Consider the following 22,422-nt stretch of genomic DNA (forward strand, 5'->3'; position numbering starts at 1 on the left):
CTTTTGCAAGAGTCAAATGAAGTATTTGAACTTCTATATAAAGACAACAATTTGTTTAGGAATGCACGAAAATTGTTTGAAAAACTATTTACAAATGATAGCTTTGGTTATGTATGTTTTGTGTGTGATCGACTTTGGCTTCAAAGTGACTTAGAAATATCAAATGATGCTCAAAAACAAATTCTTAATAATGGTTTTCTGAATATTGATTCAAATAATCAGGTCGGATGTCAAACTTGTCGAAAGGCGTTAAATTCGGGTAAAATTCCCTCTTTGTGTAAATTTAACGGTTTTGTATTTCACCTATACCAAATTATCTACCTAAACTAGATACTAGGTATCTGAAAGGTTAATTTTATCTAGGTTGTGTTTCATGCAAATGGACAATTTGGAATATTTGGCCAAATTATAAATGTGCCTGTTGACGTTAATAACATGGTTAATTGATTACCTCGTAATATTGATGATCATTGCATTAACGTTCACATAAAAAAGAAAATGATTCATAGATCAAGCTATGTGCAGGGCTTGATAAATAAAACAAATATAAAAGTATGGCTTCAATTTAAAAAAAAAAAAAATTAAATTAAAAAGGGACTTTACTGATGAGCATACTGAAAATAAAAGAAAAAAGGGACTCTACTGACGAGCAAAACTAAAAATAAAAGAAAAATAAACTCTACTGATAGATAGACGACCAAACTAAAAATGAAAAAGGAAGGGGGACTCTACTGACGATAAAAATAAAAATAAAATTCAAAGAGACTCTACTGATGATTAAATTAAAAATTAAAGAAAAGTGGATTCTAGTGACGAGCAATCTAAAAATAATATTAAAAAGGGACTCTACTGACGAGCAAAACTAAAAATAAAATCAAAAATGGACTGGTAGTTTCTATAAATCTTTGAAGTTATTAAAATGGAAAATATTTTTTAGGCAAGACAGATATTACAGCTGTTCAAAGAATGAGATTATATCGCCAGCGAAAAAGTAAAAAAATACAAACAGTAAATGAATGTATGTTAATTTTAATTACATAAAGTTTATCAAACATAAATATTATATGATGATGAGTGAAATTGCAAACATAATATTTGTTTAGGCGTTGTTTAACATAATTCACTGTGTGAACGAATATTATGGAACTTATTAATCAGCAATTACTTTAAACCAATCATGTCATATTTCAAGTACGACTTTGATTACATTATTGTTTGTAAATATTATACATATTTTTAATGCAATCATAAATATATAATTTATAATTTATCATTATATAAATGTGTATAATGATTGACGACACTAATAAATGTGTGCATCACGATTGTCAACCATATTACTAATAAACATTATTCAAAATTGTTATATGATGTATTTATTTTTACTTAACTTAAATTTGCTACTTTGTACAGTAGCAAATAAGTTTTACTTCACTCTTTTTTTTACGTTTTCAATTACTTTGGATAAATATTAAAAAACACTATCCAATTCTTGTGCATATTAGCAAGTTGTACAATCATCATGAATAACCAATACTTCTAAAGATGTATTTTTAGAACAGGTGAAAATATATTAGAAACACCATTATTGGTTCAAGAGATTCTGTATCCTCTTGGGATTGGATTAACAGAATCCTTCGAACTTCAAAGATCTCGTTTGTAATTGAGTCAAATTGAGTTGGTATTTACTAATTTACCTTTAAAGGATCCTGAAAATCCTGTATAGCGTTCTTAATATTGTTGACCAGTTTGTGAGTCTCCTTGTATTTTGCAGCAGGAGATTTGCTACGTCTTTTTGCACCATCGTTTGTTTGTACTTTGTGCCAAGTCTGTTTTGCACACAGAATATCTGCCAGGGCTGGAGGACGTTGCCTTTTGGCTGGGATAAAAAAAATGGTAAAAATCTTTATAAAGAAAGAAGAAGTCTAATCATTACAAAGACCAGATGTGTCTAAAAACAAGTACTATGCTTTACATGATCAGACTTTGGCAACAAATGATTTTTAACTATGTTTTTTATTTCAGAGTTTTTTTTACCTTCTTGGACATTAGGGGTCGGTCTGATATCTTCAACGGATGTATACAGGGATGTTATTTTTTTGCTGGCTTCAGCAAATTCACCACGTTCTATCAACTCTACAATTGTCTTGGGTTTGCCCTGAAATGGAAACAAAGTTCAACCTGGGTTAGACATCTGGTTCTACAATTTGCAGTAATTGATGGTAAGTAGATTTAAGAATAACCATAGATTTAATGGTCAAAATTATTAAAATATTCTTAAAGACTATGAAGTAGGTTACAACTAGGGTTTATACAAAAACCGACATTTCAGAAAACCGGTTTTCGAATTTTATATAGAAAATAATTTTTTTCTCGGAAATTCTGTATAACAAAATTTTTTATCCGCAAATTTAGTGCGATTTAAAGCAATATTAGAATGAATTTATTTATTGTTAAATTTTATGCATAATAAATAAATTTAGTTTAATTTTACAATTTTACAAAAGTGGAACAAAAAAATAATAGCTTATCTGGATTAAATAACTTTGAAACTAATTATTTAGTTATCATAGATTTATATTTTATGATAGTGGATATATTTTTTTATGAAAGTTAAAGAAAAGTTTTCGAATAAAACAAAATTTTTAAATAAAAAACAAATATTAAATTTAAAAAAAAAAATAAAAAAATATTATATTCTTATTGATACATACTTGTCAATATCAATTTTAATTTTAAAAATAATTAATCTAAACCCCCAGTATTTTCTATTCCGAGCAATTTTAACTAATTAATTTTAAAAATTCTAATTAATTTTTTGTTTAATAAAATATGAATTTAAAAAAAACTGAGAACGTCTATCGATTTGTTACTTATACGTGTCCTTTTTTAGTACAAATTTTCTGAAATAGGAAATACTCTCATACTTGCGACGAAATTAGGCTAATTGTTTTAAAGTCTGATATAATAATTCTAAGTTTTTTGTTCTTTAATTTGTGGCTTCTACGGTTTAAAACTCTTTTTTTTTAAGTTTGAGTCGAGGAAGTTAGTTCTTCAAGAGGAAGTCACACTGATTTAAATTAATATATACACTGTTATAAAAGTCTAAATTAATATATACAAAACTTTTCTGGGAACCATTGCAGACTGATAAGATATCAAATGCTATCGAAACGATATGATATCGAGAATCAAAAAGCTTTCATCTATCTTTTATATTTGGCTATATTTGTCATTTTCCATTTATACAGTAAAAACCGACTTTTTTCACTAAAAAACCGGTTTTCGAATTCCATAATTTTCGCCAAAAGACCGGTTTTTAAAACCGACAAACCCTAGTAAGTAGATTTAGGGATAACCATATTTTCAATGGTCAAATTTATTAAAATATTCTTAAAAACTACGAAATTGTTCTTAGGTAAAATTAGACTACTTGCATCTAGTTTAATTTAATTTTTCACCTCATTTATTTTTGGTGGTGATCTCGCCGTTCCTTCGCAAAGCCATTTATCCGAATTTTCTTCATTCAAATTTTTTTTGTTCATTTTCTTGTCTATTGATCTAAGACAGAAGAAATATTAAACTCGGATAAGATTTGTCTCTTATCTTATAACTTAATAAAAATATTCAGTTCACTGATTAATGTTAAATATTGAATTGTACATGGTTTTTCTTTAACCAGAATAACTTTTGAAGCATTCGTTTAATATGAATGATATATAAGACAAACATGTTCAAAATTAAATCATGTATATTTGTATGTAGCATCTAATGCTTTAGAGCAACTCGGTGTACTTCAAATTAAATATTTTAATGGAATCCTGACTTCTCATATATGTATTTACTATAACGCATTGATTATGTAAATCTTCTATAACACAAAAACCATTCGATTTATATGAATGTGGCGTTTGAGAAATTTGTGCACAATTAAACAATAAACAATATTGTCTAACTTCACAAATCGGTATATTCATAAATTTCTATAATTATTACCTTTACAGTCATCGAGCCTGTCATCGAAAATTGTTTCACACACATAATTTCATATCGTAATCCAGAATCTATTTATAAACTTTTTTTTCAAAAATTTTGAACCGCTCGCCGAAAAAACTAAAATTTGCAAAAAAATGAAAAGTGTGTTTGTTTCACGCGAATTATTTTCCACTGGACTTTTTTCAAATGACGTTGACCTAAAAATTCGAATGACGGATTTGTCATGGAATACTGAGGACGAAATTTTAGATTTTATAATAAACAAATTTATAATTTTATATATGAACAATAATAATATTATTGTTTATTAAATAAAAATTTATAACTTGTTGTATATAAGTGGCGTTTTGTCTTAAGGCAAGTACCAAGAACTTTCCGAAAAACATAAAAAAAATCATTTATTTTGGGACTGATTTATAAGTATATCGGGTTGTTGTGAACTATTGCAAAAAAGTATTTAAATTTGTACCAAAGTCAAATTTGCTTATCGCACTACATATTTTAGAAAAATATTTTAAGTTTTAAAGAAAATCGCGAGTGCTTTCCATGTCGTCCGAACCTAACACAACGCTTTTTCATACGTTTTTGCTTAGGCTCGGATATGCATGGTAAGCGTTAAATGTAATAAATGAGAAATGTAAAAAATAATTTGCATAGTAATATATTATGACTTTTTGGCGTAATAAAAATAGAAATTTTGGTATTTATTTTTTTGCTTTTTGGAACTTGATATTATTCATCTTCAGGTTTTATGGCATTGATGTAATTGTAATGAAAACTATAATACCAAAACATATTAAAACTAGTGGTGTATGGCATTGTGCCTTAAGGCAAATTGCTGGAACTTCCTGTACCGTAATGAAATATTTGAGAAATTTTAAACGTTTTCAAATATATTATTACAAATACTGTGACTTTCATTATTTTTGCTATCTTGTTATATCTGAGCAAATCAAATGTATATAATAAATAAATCAATGCGACATTTTCACTTATACTGTGCTTAGCTTGACGGCATTTTCACATATTTCAATATTTTCTTTCACAAAATTGAAAAAATGCTGCAGTACGTAAACAGTCTAAACGCACTTGGGTAAACATTTGTACCGGAGTAGCGCTTAGACTGTGCTTAGCCTAGGTAATTTTTTGAATTTTTAATGAAAATTACAAAAATATTTTATGGAAAATAAAAAAAGATGTTACAATTTTTTATCCTCAAAAGCAATTGTTTTGTCAATACAAGCAGAAAGTTCTTTGAATCATTCAAATCGGATGCTTAGTTCACTCAAAAACCGAATTTTTTTACACATTCAGCTATATATCTCCAAAACAGCTAGACCTGCCTTTGCCAAAAACTAATCACCACTTTTCCCAATCATTACAAATTGAATGTTTTTATATCATTCAAATCCGATACTCCGTTCTCTCAAAAACTCGATTTCTGTTTTCTGCACTCTTTGCTCTGTATCTCCGAAACGGCCGGACCTACCTTTGCCAAAAACCTATCAACACATCTTCCTATCAATAGGAATCGAATGGTAAATGAATCATTCGAATCGGCTGATCGGTGCGCCCAAAAAACGTGGATGAAAAATTTTATACCACACACACATCCATTTTTTCTGAGGTATGTCGAAATGTTCAGAAACCTTCAAAACGTCGAGAAATGCAAAAATTTTTAATTTCGATTTTTCGAACAAGATGAATCTATTTGTTCATCTATTTGTTATCCAGACCTCTGATCATGTTTGATCCATAGCAACCGAATTTAATTCTAAATCAGAGCATACTTTATTATGTTTCGTTTGTTTACGTCTGAGATTACATTTTGTTTTTATTTACAATCATAATGTCATAAGTAAAATATTTCAAATTTATTTTCCATTTTTAAAATCTAAATTATTGTTTTTGGACAAACTTTGCTTGAGCAAAAATTGTGAAAAAAAGAAAGAGCCGACGTTGAGGTAAATTGTTAATTAAAATATTTGTTGATTTCTTTATTAACCTCCCTTTATAAAAAAGGACACTACTGACTAGCAAACTTAGCCGAGATTTTCCTAAATGAAATTGTTAAAATATTATATTAAAAAGAATTATATAAAAAAGGACTCTACTGACGAGCAAACACGATTTTTATCTAAAATATTTAAAAAAAGAAACTCTACTGACGAACAAACGTTATTTTTATCTAAAAAATTAAAAAAGGGACTCTACTGACGAGTTAACTTTAATTTTTATCTAGAATATTTCAAAAAAGGAACTTTATTGACGAGCAAACTCAACTTTTATCTAAAATAAATTAAAAAAAGAACTCTACTTTCACCTATAATATTTAAAAAAAGGGACTCTACTGACGAGCAAGCTTAATTTCGATTTAGAATGATTTGGTCCATTTTTTGATTGATGATTTGAATGATCTAAAAACATTCAATTTGTAATGATTGGGAGAAGAGGTGATTAGTTTTTGGCAAAGACAGGTCCCGCCATTTCGAAGATACAGAGCTAAATGTGCAAAAAATGGCAGTTTTTGAGTGAACTGAAAGCGTCATTTGGTTTGTATTGACAAAAAAAAACAATTGCTTTTGTGGATAAAAAATTATTACATCTTTTCTCATTTTCCATAAAATATTTTTGTGATTTTGGATTAAAAATTCAAAAAATGGCCCAGGCTAAGCACAGTCTAAGCGCCCTTCTGGTACAAATGCGTTACCCAAGTGCGTTTAGACTGTTTATGTACTGGAGCACTTTTCCAATTTTGTGAAAACAAAAACTATTGAAAAATGTGAAAATGCCACCAAGCTAAGCACAGTATAAGTGAAAATGTCGCACAGAATTATTTGCAAATGCGTTTAGACTGTGACTATACGGGAGCACTTTTTCGATTTTGTGTAAATTAAGACAACTATTTTTTTTTTTAAATTGAATACGAAATGAAATGACGATTGTTAATGTTCTGGAGATAAATTGATTTATGATTTATGATTTACATTTGATTTGCTCATAACAAGATAGCAAAAATAATTAACCTCACAGCATTTGTTATTAACGTTTAAAATTGCTCAAATATTTTATTACGGCACGAGAAGTTCCAGCAATTTGCCTCAAGGCACAATGCCATACACACCATCAGTTTATATTTTGTATAAAAAATCATATTAGACTCATTATACTAAACGAATTAACTTCATTGAATTTTAACTACAGTTAAAAACAAAGCTGAAACAATATTTCTCTAGATTACTCAATAATTTGCTTGTTAGTAGAGTCCTTTCTTAATTTCCTAAATTTATGTTTAGTTTGCTCCTCTTTTTCATTTAAAATTATTTTTAATTTGCTCGTCAGTAGAGCCCTTTTTTGTAATTTTATTAGTTTGCTTGTCAGTAGAATTCTTTCCTAATTTTCTAGATCGATATTTGATTTTCTTGTCAGTAGAGTTCTTTCTTAATTTTCTAGATCGATATTTAATTTTCTTGTCAGTAGAGTTCTTTCTTAATTTTTTTTATTTATATTTTTAATAAGGAATTAAATTTATTATATTAAACAAATTATGTGTATCGAATTGCATAATTACAATAAAACACAAACTTGAAAAAATATTTCTCTAGATTAATAATTTGCTCGTCAGTAGAGTTCCTTCTTAATTTTGTAGATCGATTTTTAATTTGCTTATCAGTAGAGTCCTTTTTTTAATTTTATTAATTTGCTCATGCTCTGGATTGACATTTGATTTGCTCAGAAATAACAAGACAGTAAAAATAATGAAAGTTACACTATTTGTAATAATATGTTTAAAATTTCTCGAATATTTCATTACGGTACGGGAAGTTCCAGCAATTTGCCTTAAGGCACGACGCCATACACCACTAGTTTATTCATTTTATTTTATATCAAACCTTTATTACAGATCACGATTTACCACAATGGACAACAACAACCAAAAGGAACCTTCAGAAGAAAATTCGAACCAACAGCATGATGCTTCTCAAGAAGAAAACGGCAATTCCGATGAGCGAAATAATAGTTCAAGTAGAAGTAGAAGTAGAAGTAGAAGTAGACGCAGAATTGGTCCTTTACACGAACCAATGTTGGTGTTGGTAGTGGAACCTGCGGAACCAGCACCAACAGTTGAAGGAGAAAGTCAAGTGCAAAATGTTACTAGAAGGCCTAATGCACCAGGTATAAAGGATTATATATATATATATATATATATATATATATATATATATGTGTGTATTAACAAAATCTAATAATCGGGCATAACATCAATAAAAACATTAATTTCTTTCAAAAATTTATTTTAAATCCATACGCCTTCATTCAGTGGAACTAAAAATAAAATTAAGAACTAAAACAATTGAATTGGAGTGAAAAGAATTAATAAAATAGTAAATAGTACTTACAATTAGTTAATCTTAGTGTGAAATTGAAAAATTTTAATAATCCATGGTATCAGGATATGGTAATGCACTGCACTATGTATTATGAACTTTAAACTTGTAATTACACAATATTTTCACAAAATACTAATTTAAAAAATCACAATTGGATAGTGTGTTGTTCGTAGACTGGTTGAAGATATAATGGAGAAAGGACTTTTTTTAAAAAAATATTTTTTACCAACGAATTGCGAATCCTTTGCGCGTCGTTTTTATTGTTTTGTGAAAATTTAGAAATACTATCTAAATAAAAGAGAGATTTGTGTCGCACAGCGCGTTAAATTCATTCCACTTATTTATTGTTTTATTGCTATAAATAGTAAAAAATATAGAAGATCCTTATATAATTCTTCCTTTGAATATATTTTGTTCGAATTGTAGTACAGTCGGGTTAGAAAAGTCCATATTGTGTTTTAAAGTATAAATATGATCCGCAATCATAGTTTTGAGCTGCTTTGGATTTTTTGAATTGTTTTTATGTTTCATTAAGTTCTGGCTCGTTTCTCCTATGTAAATTAAATTACAATCTAGTCTACGAACAACACACTATCCAATTGTGGTTTTTTAAATTAGTATTTTGTGAAAATATTGTGTAATTACAAGTTAATGTTTATAATACATAGTGTAGTGCATTACCATATCCTGATACCATGGATTATTAAAATCTCCCAATTTAACACTAAGATTAACTAATTGTAAGTACTATTTACTATTTTATTTTTTGTTTTCACTCCAATTCAATTGTTTTAGTTTTTAATTTTATTTTTAGTTTCCACTGAGTGAAGACTAAGATTATAGCCGAAACGTATGGCTTTAAAATAAATTTTTGAAAGAGATTCATGTTTATATTGATGTTATGCCCGATTACTAGACTTTTTTAATATATATATATATATATATATATATATATATACTAGCTGACCCGACAGACTTCGTCCTGTCAAAAAAATCTATCAAATCGGTTCTGATTGGTCTGTTGATCTTTTAAGGTTCTGAATCTACATCAAAAGATTTTTTATGTGCCGTCGTGCATTCATCCCAAACGATCAATAGTTGCCTCGTCTTATAGGAAGCAATATTAAAATATTGTGTCACATGCAATAACTTTTTATTCATAGGTAGATAACAAAACACTACAAACAAAACAAAAGCACACTCAGTAGAGTATAACAGAAAATGCAGGAAAAGCACCACCGGCAAGGGCGGCAAATGGACATTGACATTGATTTTTTAAATCTTATATGACTTGAAGTCAAATTCTTTAACGCCATACCAATTTTATCGCCTGCCGAAAGTAAAACATAAGAAATAATATCGAGAAGCCGACTACGATTATTTGTATTAGTTAGAAAAGGGCTGTTTTTAGGGTTTTCCCGACGATTATTCGAATTTTTTTCGCCGTAAGAACATCCTTGAACATTTTAAAAAAAGGATTGGCCAAATCGGTGCAGGCGTTGTTGAGTTATGCGCTTACCAACACATTTTGCGATCCATTTTTATATATAAGATATATACAGGGCCGGTCCTACCTGCAATGTATGTAAAAAATGCGGGCGCACGCCTTAGGGGGCGCCAAAACAAGATTTGGATATGAAATTTATAATATAGTTTTTCAATATCATTCAAAAAATTTATACTTTCCTTGCATCTTTTACTAATGGACAACATTTTTAAAATACGTTAAAAATTTTACTTTAAAATAATAAATGGGAAAGTAAAGATGAATACATACTATTCGTCCCTTACGATATCAATTAGGAGAGTTTACGATGCAATTTTGGATATTTTAAATAATGAAAAATTTAATTAAAATAATCCAACATAAAGTACCAATGCTACGTTCAATAATGAAAGGATAGAATTTTGTAAATTTCTGCTTTGCGCAATAGAATAAATTGCATAAAATCCTCAAAATAAATAAATAAAATGTTTCAAAACCCAAATATTAATATTACGCAATACGCATGCGTTAGAAATAATTGAAAATTTGAGGAATATTTTTACAAGCAATAAATAACAATTGAAATTTTTGAATCTGTTGAAAAGTTTGTATTGAAAATAAAAATTTAAAAATTTTCGGTAGTGCGACAACGATAGAAGACACAAAAATTTGATTATGAGCACCCGCGAATTGCCTCGATCTTCTGAATATTTTTAAAATCAATGTATTTTTGCGCTTTTAGTTTACATATATCTATTTTTGTATGCACTAAACACAGAACTATTAAAGAGTATTCTAAAAAATTAATGCAAATTTTTGTATATTTTTAATGAAGAACTGTAAAAAGAGTAAAAATAATAGTGGGGGAGGGGCGCTAGAAAAATAATGGCATGCGGGCGCTGAGGACCCCAGGACCGGCCCTGTATATATATATATATATACACATATATATATATACACACACACGCACACGCACACACATATATATATATATATGTGTGCGTGTGCGTGTGTGTGTAATGATTTTCCATCAATTTCATATTTTTGTAGAACTTGATGAAAGTGTTCTGAGGCAAAATAACAGGTGCATCTACATTATGGAGCAAGAGACTTTGGAAGAAATGATTACAACATTTTGGGCGAAGAGCAGCAAATGGACCAAGACTTGCCTAACATCAGTGATGATGTCGAAGAAGAAATTGAAGTCGTCGAGGGTAAGATTGATTTTATCATCATCTAAATATCCATCTAAATTCAAGTATCTTTCTCAGATACGCCAATGGGTGAACCAGCAGGAGCATCATCAGCCCCAACCAACATAACCCTTCGCACGTCCTTTACCGACTCGGACGACCCCAAAAGCGCCCTTTTGCCCTTAGAGATCTCCATAGAGTACGAACCAATGGAATCGGAAAATGATCCTGATGATCAGGATCAAATCCAGGAGACTATCCTTGAAGAATTCGAGAATGCAGAGGAGCAAACTGAAGATGAAGAGGATGAAGAGTTTGATGAGGAAGAAGAAGAGCTGGACGATGAAGAGAATCATGAACAGGAGAATCAGGAGCAGGAGCGGCTGTCTGTCGATATTCTGGAGGAACAAGGAGCTCATAGGCTGATTTTTGGCCTGTGGGCGCAGACCGAAAGGGAACGTATTGCCAGGGAGCTGCTCATCAATCCGGAGTTCAATTATTTGCAAGCTGCTACTTTGTTGCACCAAGTCGAGGTGAGGGGTAGATAATAGTTAACTATGAATTTGACAAAAAATTAAAGGCTCAGTAGAGACTAAAATATTAAACTAGTGGGGTGGGTGGCATCGTGCCTTAAAGCAAATTGCTGGAACTTCCCGTACCGTAACGAAATATTCGAGGAATACTGAATGTTTTCAAATAGATTATTATAAATATTGTAACATTGTCTAATATTTATAAGAATTATATAAAAACTGAATTACAGAGTTGAAATTATTTGTTTAAAGTATATTAGAACTATAGTCAGAATTAAAAATAAAATCTGAATTATTTTCGATATACAAAAAATTAGAAAAAAAAATGGAACAAAAATTTTTTTTTCCAAAATCAATTATTTTTTTAAGACAAGCAGAAAGTTCTTTGAATCATTTGAATCGGACGCTTAGTTCTATCAAAAATTGCCATTTTTTGTACATTTAACTCTGTATGTCCGAAATGTCTGGGCCTGCCTTTGCCAAAAACTAATAAACACTTCTCCCAATCATTACTTAATGAATGTTTTTTAGATCATTCAAATCGGTTGATCCGTTCTCTCAAAAACTCGATTTCTATTTTCTGCACTATTTGCTCCTTGTCTCCGTAACTGCTGGACCTGCCTTTGCCAAAAACTAATCAGCACATCTCCCTATCAATAGGAATAGAATTTTTTTCCTGCAGATCCATTTTTTTTGAGGTATGCCTTAAAAACGTTCAGAAACTTTCAAAACGTCGAGAAATGTAAAAATTTTCAATTCCGATTTTCGGCCCATTACAATAACTTACCCTACGGGAAGTTAAAAAAGGGACTCTACTAACAAGCAAATTACAGTGTCAATAAAATAAAGGAACTCTACTGATGAACAAATTTAAAATGTCATTACAAAAAGGGATTCTACCGACGAGTATATTAGATAAGGAACTTTTCTGACGAGCAAATTAATATTTAAGTACAAGAAGGGACTCTACTGACGAGCAAATTTAAAATGTCAATGCAAAAGGAATTCTACTGACGAGCAACTTTAAAATTTCAGTACAAAAAGGGACTCTACTGATGGCCAATTGAGAATGTCAATAGAAATGGGAACTCCACTGACAAGCAAATTAAAATTTTAGTATCAAACGGACTCTACTGCCGTACAAATTGAAATTTTAAGACAAAAAGGGACTCTACTGACGAGCAAATTAAAATTTCAATACATTTGCAAACTAGCTGTGAGTGGAATTCTGTCTTAAGGCAATTAAGGCATCGTGCCTTAAGGCAAATTGCTGGAACTTCCCGTGCCAAAAATTATTATTTTTTTAAAAACGATTAACATTTTTGAAAAAAAATTACTTTGAAAAAATAAGATTTTTGACAAACTATAAATTGGACTTTATTTGTTATACACAGATATTGATTTTTTTTTAATAATTTGTAGTTTAAATGCGGGTTTTAGTATTTTGATAATTTCTACTATATAGATTTAGATTTTTTTTTCTTTAAATAACTCAATTTTCATACTAAATAAAAATTTACCAAAATATAATAAAAACTATTCTTACACTTGGATAGTGAAATTTTGAATAATTAGATGTATAAAAGAATATGTAAGTATGTAAACTTTTTAAATTGATTGATATATGAAAAAAATGTAAACAGACAAATCGACATTTTGGTTTAAACAAGTGGCTCGGTATTCAATTTTAACTTTTAATCAATTTTTTTAATATAATTTTGTACTAAACGATTTGAATTGTTATACACAGATTTATATATAATTTTTAATGATATATAATAATATACACTTGTTTGAAGAAATTCTTTACGAAATTAATAAAAAAATATGAAAAAATGTAACCAGACAACTCGACATTTTCGTTCGAACAAGTGGCTCAGTAATTAATTTTAAGATTTAATCACTTTTTTTATTACAATTTTGTTTCAAACTACTTAATTTGTTATGCAGAAGTTTATAGATAATTTTATCTACTTTTCAACAATATTTGATATTTTATACATGTTTGAACAAATTCTTTGCGAAATTGATCGAAATATAAAAAGATGTAACCGGAAAACTCGACAGTTTGGTTTAAACAAGAGAGATTAAAAAATTAATCATTTTTTAAATACATTTTTTTCTAAAAGACTTAAATTGTTATACACAAATTAATAGATAATTTTATCTTCTTTTTAATGATATATAATAATATATACAAGTTTGAACAAATTTCTTAAAAAAATTAGCGAGATATAAAAAATTTAACCAAGCAACTCAACATTTAAGGCTCAACCAGTAATTAATTTTAAAATTTAATCATTTTTTTTAACGTAATTTTGTACCAAAAGTTTTAAACTGTTATACATAAATTTATAGATAATTTTATCTAGTTTTTAATGATATATAATATTATATACATGTTTGAACAACTTTTTGAAAAAATTGATAGAAATACAAAAAAAAAATGCATACAGCTCAGTTTAAACAAGTGGCTCAGTTTTTAATTTTAAAATTTTATTGAATTTAAAACATTATTTACATTTTTCCAAATCACTTTTAATTTTAATTCTAGGCTGTTATATACAATATATATATATACAGTAAACCCTCGCTTTACGCGGCAAATGCGTACCGTGCAGTATAGGAACCGTGCTATAAGAAACTCGTATTTAACATAAAATTCAGGCTAATTCGTAGTGCGTTCTATGGAACCTTACATAGTGCAGTATGGGAACCGTGTTATGAGAGACTCAGAGTTGGTACAAATCGCACCATTTTTATCGCGTTGTATGGAGACCAAGAAATACAACTTGAAGTAGGAGAAATACGGACGAAATGACGTAAATGACGTGACGAAATTGACACCTTATTCAAAAATTGGCGCGACGCAGTAATCAGCTCAAACGTGTTCTTAGGCGGCTATTATACAATCAGGCATGTCTAAAAGATAAAAGTCGATAACAAAATTTACAACAATACCCTTTTGCACAACGAACTTATGGGCTGTTGACCAAATACCGTGTAATAAGAAGTCCGTGTAGTCGGAGGGATGTCGGATTTTTAGCTCCGTGTAGTATGGGAACCGTGTACCCAGAGTGCCGTGTAAAGCGAGGGCCTACTGTATATATATATATATATATATAAGGCTGAAAAACCTTATCATATATATATATATATATATATATATATATATATATATATACATTTAATATGTTTTTAGCAAGGACAAGATGCAAACGATGAACAGAATGAAAATGATGCTACAGTTAAAAATAATACGGATGATGTTTCAAAGGATGCACAAAAATAAGAAAACTGTAAGAATTTTTTGTTTAAATTTAGTGTATAGTATAAAATAATATATAACTTCAGAAATATTTGCAACAATTGTGTATTAACAATTGTATTGATTTATTTTATACATAAGACAAGCCAACTTTACCCAAACCTTTATTTACATTACTAACACAATCTTTCATTCTTTATAACAATTATTTATTAGCATTATGACCCTTAAAATAATTCGGTATGGGCAGCTTCATGCCCTCTTTAGCCTCAAAGAATGTATATGACAGTGTTATCAAATCCACGAGCTCCATTTTGGGATCTTCTGCAAATTCTGGATCTATATAGAAAAATACTGGCATGTCGACTTGCTCATGAGGATTTAATTGCTGTTCTTCGAAGCAGAAGCATTGGATTTTGTTGAAGTATTGACCGGCTTCGAAGGGAACCTGGGGTAAAGGATAATTGGAGGTATAATATATATATATGTATATATATATATATATATATATATATATATATAGATATATATGAAATATGGAATTTACCACATTGTAAGTACTAATTCCTATAACTGGCTTGTCGCTTGGATTTGTTGCTGTGTAAAATGCTAAAGCTGTTTCACCAGGAACAACCTACAAAATATAATAATAATTACTACATATATATATATATATATATATATATATATATATATATATACTACCTTAATTTCTGTTTGCTGAGGCTTAAAGTTCCATCTCATAGATGAACTAATATCAGCATTAAATCTAACTTTTATAACTCTATGAGGTACTGCTTTCATATTTTCTACACTACTAGCATCATGGGTGACTCCTGTTGTTCCACCGTATGCAGTCGCCTGCAAATTGAAGCAAAATTTTGATAAATTGATATATTTATCTATCTATCTATCTATTTACCTGGCAGAACATTCGATACAAGGGTACAGCCGCATAGCTGAGCCCCACACACAAAACACCAATTCCAGCTATATAATAAACGGTACTTCTTAGATTTTTATTAACCTTTTCACTTTTATTAACAGAACTATTTAAAAATCTGCAACTATTCAAGTAATGTTTTACGTGAGATGTGTTACGACATAAATTCGTTTTGTTTAAAACGAAATTGCACAACTTTGGTATCATCTTATCATAGTTAATAGTAATTAGTATTTAATAATTTAATTATTGAATTAAACTATAAATAAATAAATGCTTGAATTGGTTATGTGAATTGTTCTAACCTCACATTTTTGACAGCTCAACTGTCAAAGGTCTGTTCGGTGTGTACAGAAAAGAGATTTGACAGTTGCGGATTGTCAGTGACCGAACAAACCCAAAACATTTATTTTACAACATAACCTAAAATTTTTAACTTTCACAAGTGCATCTGACAGGTCTTATCTTTATTTTTGTTAAACAAATTATAAAAGTGTTTTACAAGTTTTTCAAACTTTTATTGAAATTATTAATGTTTATTAAATTGTGTTGTATGTTTTAAAAATATTAGTGCAGCAGTTTTATGTTAAAATTTAATATAAACAAGTGTTGTAAAAGGACATATTTTATACAAAAAGTTGTTCAAAGTGCCAAATTTTTAATAATATGAATTATTTATAGTAATTCATTAACAAATTATTAATAAAACTTTTGTGATAAATATTTTTAAATGTTAATATTTTGTTATAATCAATTTTTGCAACATAACCTATTTTCATCTGTAAAATTTGCACAAAAAGTTATTTGAAATCGATTTTAAATCAATTTGGTATGTTATAATTCTTAATTTATAATAAGTGATGCGTAGTCAAGCTTTTAAATAATTATTTTTATCTATAACAGTGCTTTTTTACTTTCACAGATTAAAAAAATGTATTTTATAATACGTTAAACAATGTAACACCAACAATTACTCAAGTGTATTTGCATTTAAGTTTTATAATAAATAAGTCTTCTGTTTTTGTATATATTTTAAATCAAGTTGAAATGGTTTTGCCTAAAGCTGCAAACGAATCCTCACAAGACTCTGCAGATAATAAAACACCTGGAGCAATGTCTAACGAGGAAGCACCCAAAAAACTTGGTAAGAATGCTAAGAAACGCTTAGCACGAAAGTCAAACGAGCAAAAACCCACTCCGAGTGATAATTTAACAAACAAATTTTCACAATTAAACGTACAAAAAGGTAACCAAGAACACAAACCTAGAAAAAGTGGTACTCCAAGACAAAAAAAACCCAATCCGAGAAGTCCTAACAAAAGTGTGAGCACTTGCGAACAAACCTATCCTGACTTCTGGACTCCCCAGCAAGTCGATAAAGGTTTACAGGACAAAACCTTGATCTCAGGTACGTTTAGAATTAACAAAAACAATTACAGGACTGCTTATGTTACACACCCCGATGGTGGTGTGGATGTCACCATCGAAGGCATGTTGGCACGTAATCGTGCTTTAGAAAGTGATGTAGTTGTTGTACGTATACTGCAAGATACACCAGGAGCACGTACAGGTGAAGTGGTTTATATAAAGTCTGCAGAGCACTCCAGAACTTGCGTAGGCTCTGTACAAAATTTTAATAAGAACCATAAATACTTGTTGTTTATACCGAGAGATTCGAGGTTTCCTAGGATGCGCGTGTATAAAATGGATTGGCCGAGCAGTTTGCAAAATGCTGATGAGAAGGAGGTGCTGAATGTTTTGTATTATGCTAAATTGGAGTCTTGGACTAATACTAAGTACGGTGTTGGTTGTATTACCAAGGAAGTTGGTAAGAACGGCGATGTTGAGGTTGAGACGAAAGCTATTTTGTTAGAGAACGATTTGGACGTCACGCCTTACGGCGCGGAAATGGACAAGTTTTACCCAAGTGTTCCGTTTAAAATACCCCAAACCGAAATTAGTAAACGCGTAGACTATCGCGATAAATGTGTCTTTACAATTGATCCTTTAACCGCCAAAGACTTAGATGATGCTTTGTCTTGCGAGGAATTAGACAACGGTAATGTAAAAATCGGCGTGCACATTTCTGATGTTAGTTATTTTTTAAAACCCGACAACGACTTGGACAAAGCCGCAGCTTTTAAGGCTACTTCTATATACATGGTCGAAAGCGTTTATCACATGTTGCCTAAAAATTTGTGCATGATGTGCTCTTTGTTACCAGGACTTGATCGGTTGAGTTTTTCTGTGTTTTGGGAAATGACCAGACAAGGTGAGGTTATCAGCTCGGAATTTCGCAAAACTGTTATAAACTCTTGTACGCAATTAGCGTATGAACACGCCCAAGAAATGTTGGAGGCCTGTGATGACCAGGAATTGGATTGCACAAAGTTTCCTGCAATTTTACACGACTACAAACTGTCTTATTTAACCCGTTTGGTTAAAATATTGCAAAGCATAGCTTTGCAATTGAGACAAAAGCGTTTTCACAACGGGGCTTTGAGGATAGACCAACCCAAACTGAGTTTCAAACTAAACCCGCAAACGTCCCTACCAGAATCTTTCACCATTCAGCAATTACAAGACAGCAACAAACTTATAGAAGAATTCATGCTTTTAGCAAACATAACAGTAGCACAACATTTATACCAAAATTTACCAGAAACTGCATTCCTGCGTGCACATTTGGAACCACAACCAAGAATGCTGAAGGATCTACAAGACTTCCTAAAATCTGTCGGCGTCACTTTGAATATCGAGTCTTCCAAATCCATCCAGCAATCTTTACTCAACATCGAACAAAAATTAGACCAGGAAGTTGTCCAGGGTGTGATGCTGGTTGTAAATAATCTTTGCTCTAAGGCGATGACCAGGGCTCATTATTTTTGTGTGGGCAAAATTGTCGATGAGGAGGAATTGCGACATTATGCCTTGAGTGTAGATCGGTATACACATTTTACGAGCCCTATTAGGAGATATGCTGATATTGTAGTACACAGGTAGTAAATGATAGATGATTAAATTTTAGTTAGAGATTAATTTTTATTAATATTGCAGACAACTGGCTCATGTTTTGGGAATCGAGAAGTATGAGCACGAATTTAAGGATTTGGAACAGGTTGCTGGACAGTGCAATAAAAACAAATACAATGCTAAGGTAATACATACAAAATTTTAATAATATACAGGACAACAATTGTAATGAAGCTGTTCGCGCCAATCAAAGATAATTATAAAATAAATCAAATCAATCAATACGTTATCAAAAACATATTAAAATTATTATAATTACGATTGTAACTTGCAATTCAATCAAACAATCAACTAAAAAACATTGATCCGGCTCGAAGGACCAATGTTTTTTTTTGGATGGTTGTTGTGATTGATTGCTTTTTGAAGGACCAATTGTAAATACTTTGATTATAACTGTATATATTTATTTTATATTAATAACAAGTTATAAGTGTATTTACAATAATTTTAATACTGTTTTTGATTACATATTGATTGATTTGATTTATTTGTATGATTTTCGATTCATGATTTTTTTTTGTTTATATATCAATATAACTGCATGCTTTGATTGGCGCAAACAGAAGCAATGAATATAAGTATACTAGTTTCTAAATAAACTGAAGGTTTTCAAAGATTTTCTACATAGTGTTTATAGGGAACTCTTGCTTTGGAACTCAGTTTACTTAGTACGTATTTTTACTTTAGTGCTTGTAACTTCTAAACTATTATTTTGATTTAAATTATGTATTCGGCGAATTTGTTTAAAATTTAATATTTAACAACTTTGTTTAACATCATTTAGTCCTATAGCAACTTTGTATACTTTAAAACGCATTTAATAACATACAACTTTGCTTCCGCCTTTATTGTAAAGAATTCATATAGTAATAACGGCGGAAGCAAAGTTGTACGTCTTTTTATTTTAAAAGTGTTGAACTATTGTAATATATATGAACATAATTTTAAAACCATTCGTTTAATATGAATGGTGTATTCGGCAAATTTGTTTAAAATTAAATAATTAACAATGTTGTCTAACATTATAGCACCTTACAATAACTCGGTATACTTTAAAATCTAAATTATAAAACGCAAAATTAATCTCAACGCGTTTATAGTACATTTATTGCTTCAATTTTTCATAAATCTCAAACCATTCGATTAATTAATTAAATTAAACAATATACAATCTTCACTAACATTATAATGTCTTCCAACAACTCGGTATACTTTAAAATTGCATTTCAAAACGTACAACTTTGCTTTCGCCTTTATTGTAAAGAACTCGCATAGTAATAACGGCGAGAGCAAAGTTGTACGCACTGATGTAATATAAATGCCCTTAATTCAAAAACCATTCGTTTCATATGAATGATGTATTCGGCGAATTTGTTTGAAATTAAACAATATAGAAATGTTTCTAATAATAAATGACTCTACAGCAACTCGGTATGCTTTAAAATCGCAATCAAAAAGCAACAAATAATCTGTGCATCAGGTATACTAGTTTCCAAACAAACTAAAGGTTTTCAAAGATTTTCTACATAGTGTTTGAAGTGAAATCTTGCTTTGGATTTCAGTATACCTAGTACATATTTTTACTTAATCGCTTGTAACTTCTAAACTATACATTTGATTTAAATTATATATTCGGCGAATTTGTTTAAAATTTTCTAATCAACAATGTTGTCTAACATTATATGACTTTATAACAACCTAGTATACTTTAAAACGCTGTTTAAAGCATACAACTTTGCGTGCGCCTTTATTGTAACGAACTCGCTTAATAAAAACGGCGGAAGCAAAGTTGTACTTCAAATAAACTAAATAATTATATAAAACTTGAACAGTTGAACAAAAAATTTATAAGTGTAGTAATATTTCAAATATAATTAGTACTATTATTTCAAAAAACCATAAGATTATATATTTCTACTATATTTCTAATTAATTTGTATATAAAGGGTGGATTTATGTTAACTGACTTAGTCGTTCTTTGAGAATAACATTGAGTATATTTATTTATATATAATTATTTTTTGTTTCCCAGAGAGCTGGTGAGATGAGCTGCGAGTTGTACTTAAGTCTTTACATCGTCAAGAATTCACCACTTGTCGAAGATGCTGTGATTTTAGACATTAAGGATCGTTCCATCGACGTCATTATTATCAGGATGAATCTTAACAAGAGGATTTATTACGAGGTACACATTTCTTATATATATATATATATATATATATATATATATATATATAATCTCTTTTCCCTTTCAGTCCTTCATCCACGCAAAGTACGAACCGATATTCAATTCCTCCAAAAAGAAAGTAATCTCTTGCAACGTTCAATGGGATAAAAATATCCCACAAGAAAAATTCGTCACAGAATACTATCAAAAATCGCTCCTGAACTCTTCAAAAGCCAAAGACAACAAAAATACTCAACAAAAGACTCCTAGATCTCTCGAAAATGCAAGATTTAGTGACATCAGAAGTCTGAAATTGTTTAATAAAGTTAAAGTAGTGGTTTGTGGAAATTGTAATAACTTATTGTCGACTGAAGCATTTTTATTACCTTGAGTATGTATAGTGATTTTATACTTTTTATCAATTGTATATAAATATTTTGTTTATGTGATATGATGGAAACGATTCTAATTGCATCGTTTTGTAGATTGTAAATAATTTTCTGGTTTTATAATAATTTTGTTATATTGAATCCATAATATATGTTTTAAACTTTTAAGAAATTTTAGAGTTTTATTCACTTCAGACTTAATAGCAGATTTATCTATTATTAATAATATAATAATAGTAATAGTATAATGTTACTGTTATTAATTTTTTAATATAACTCAACTTGTTTAATATAATTATTTACTTTATTAGGTGTACAACTTTGTTTTCGCCGTTTTTTTAATACGACTTCTTAACAATAATGGCGTAAGCAAAGTTGTATGTTTTCAAATGCGTTTTAAAGTACACTGAGTTGATGTAGGGCATAATGATATTAGACAATATTGTTAATTATTTAATTTTAAACAAATTTGCTGGAGACATCATATATATCAAAAGAATGGTTTAGGAGTTACAAACGATAACGTAAAAATATGTGCTAGGTATACTGAATTCCAAAGCAAGATTCCACTACAAACACTATGTAGAAATTCTGTGAAAAACTTCAGTTTGTTTAAAAGCTAGTATACTTTATATTAAGTATATTTGCTTTATTTTAATTGCGATTTTAAAGTATACCGAGTTGCTTTAGAGTCATTTATTGTTAAAAACATTTGTATATTGTTTAATTTCAAACAAATTCGCCAAACACGTCATTCATATTAAACGAATGGTTTTTGAATTATGGGCATATATATTACATTAGTGCGTACAACTTTGCTTCCGCCGTTTTTACTATGCGAATTCTTTATAATAAGGGCGAAAGCAAAGTTGTACGTTTTGAAATGCAATTTTAAAGTATACCGAATTGTTAGAAGACACCATAATGTTAGTAAAGATTGTATATTGTTTAATTTTCTACAAGTTTTTCTCACACCCCAACAATATTAATCGAATGGTTTCAGATTTATGAAAGATTGAACAA

The 22,422-nt window shown here is 29.6% G+C and overlaps 3 protein-coding genes across 3 annotated transcripts; 2 read left to right on the forward strand and 1 right to left on the reverse strand.

Moving 5' to 3' along the window:
• The first annotated feature begins 7,916 nt into the window (after window positions 1-7,916).
• LOC113386418 (nucleolin-like) lies at window positions 7,917-11,614 on the forward strand. Its single transcript, XM_026624199.1, has 3 exons — window positions 7,917-8,172; window positions 10,977-11,087; window positions 11,145-11,614. The coding sequence occupies exons 1-3, from the start codon at window positions 7,917-7,919 to the stop codon at window positions 11,612-11,614; spliced, it is 837 nt and encodes a 278-aa protein (XP_026479984.1).
• A 3,447-nt stretch (window positions 11,615-15,061) lies between these two features.
• On the reverse strand, window positions 15,062-16,049 carry LOC113384581 (cytochrome c oxidase assembly protein COX11, mitochondrial). The gene is made up of 4 exons (XM_026622319.1): window positions 15,790-16,049; window positions 15,573-15,728; window positions 15,415-15,501; window positions 15,062-15,315 (listed from the first exon to the last, which is right to left on the reverse strand). Exons 1-4 carry the CDS (start codon window positions 16,015-16,017, stop codon window positions 15,073-15,075), a joined length of 714 nt encoding a protein of 237 aa, XP_026478104.1. The 5' UTR covers window positions 16,018-16,049; the 3' UTR covers window positions 15,062-15,072.
• Window positions 16,050-16,509: 460 nt separating this feature from the next.
• Window positions 16,510-21,401, forward strand: LOC113386419 (DIS3-like exonuclease 2). Its single transcript, XM_026624200.1, has 5 exons — window positions 16,510-16,639; window positions 16,733-18,809; window positions 18,868-18,967; window positions 20,876-21,028; window positions 21,099-21,401. Exons 2-5 carry the CDS (start codon window positions 16,858-16,860, stop codon window positions 21,399-21,401), a joined length of 2,508 nt encoding a protein of 835 aa, XP_026479985.1. The 5' UTR covers window positions 16,510-16,639; window positions 16,733-16,857.
• The last annotated feature ends 1,021 nt before the right edge of the window (window positions 21,402-22,422 follow it).

This window comes from Ctenocephalides felis, unplaced genomic scaffold (assembly GCF_003426905.1).
Source record: "Ctenocephalides felis isolate EL2017-DRISC unplaced genomic scaffold, ASM342690v1 CF-g0.4_SCAFFOLD_03571, whole genome shotgun sequence".
Lineage (NCBI taxonomy): Eukaryota > Metazoa > Arthropoda > Insecta > Siphonaptera > Pulicidae > Ctenocephalides > Ctenocephalides felis.

Coding starts and splice junctions, on each gene's coding strand:
- LOC113386418 (XM_026624199.1), top strand. CDS start 7,917: ATGGACAACAACAACCAAAAGGAACCTTCAGAAGAAAATTCGAACCAA. Junction 8,173..10,976: donor TAGAAGGCCTAATGCACCAG/GTATAAAGGATT, acceptor TACATTATGGAG/CAAGAGACTTTGGAAGAAAT. Junction 11,088..11,144: donor AGAAATTGAAGTCGTCGAGG/GTAAGATTGATT, acceptor TATCTTTCTCAG/ATACGCCAATGGGTGAACCA.
- LOC113384581 (XM_026622319.1), bottom strand. CDS start 16,017: ATGATACCAAAGTTGTGCAATTTCGTTTTAAACAAAACGAATTTATGT. Junction 15,729..15,789: donor TGTATCGAATGTTCTGCCAG/GTAAATAGATAG, acceptor TTCAATTTGCAG/GCGACTGCATACGGTGGAAC. Junction 15,502..15,572: donor CTCAGCAAACAGAAATTAAG/GTAGTATATATA, acceptor TATATTTTGTAG/GTTGTTCCTGGTGAAACAGC.
- LOC113386419 (XM_026624200.1), top strand. CDS start 16,858: ATGGTTTTGCCTAAAGCTGCAAACGAATCCTCACAAGACTCTGCAGAT. Junction 18,810..18,867: donor GCTGATATTGTAGTACACAG/GTAGTAAATGAT, acceptor TTAATATTGCAG/ACAACTGGCTCATGTTTTGG. Junction 18,968..20,875: donor AAAACAAATACAATGCTAAG/GTAATACATACA, acceptor TTTGTTTCCCAG/AGAGCTGGTGAGATGAGCTG.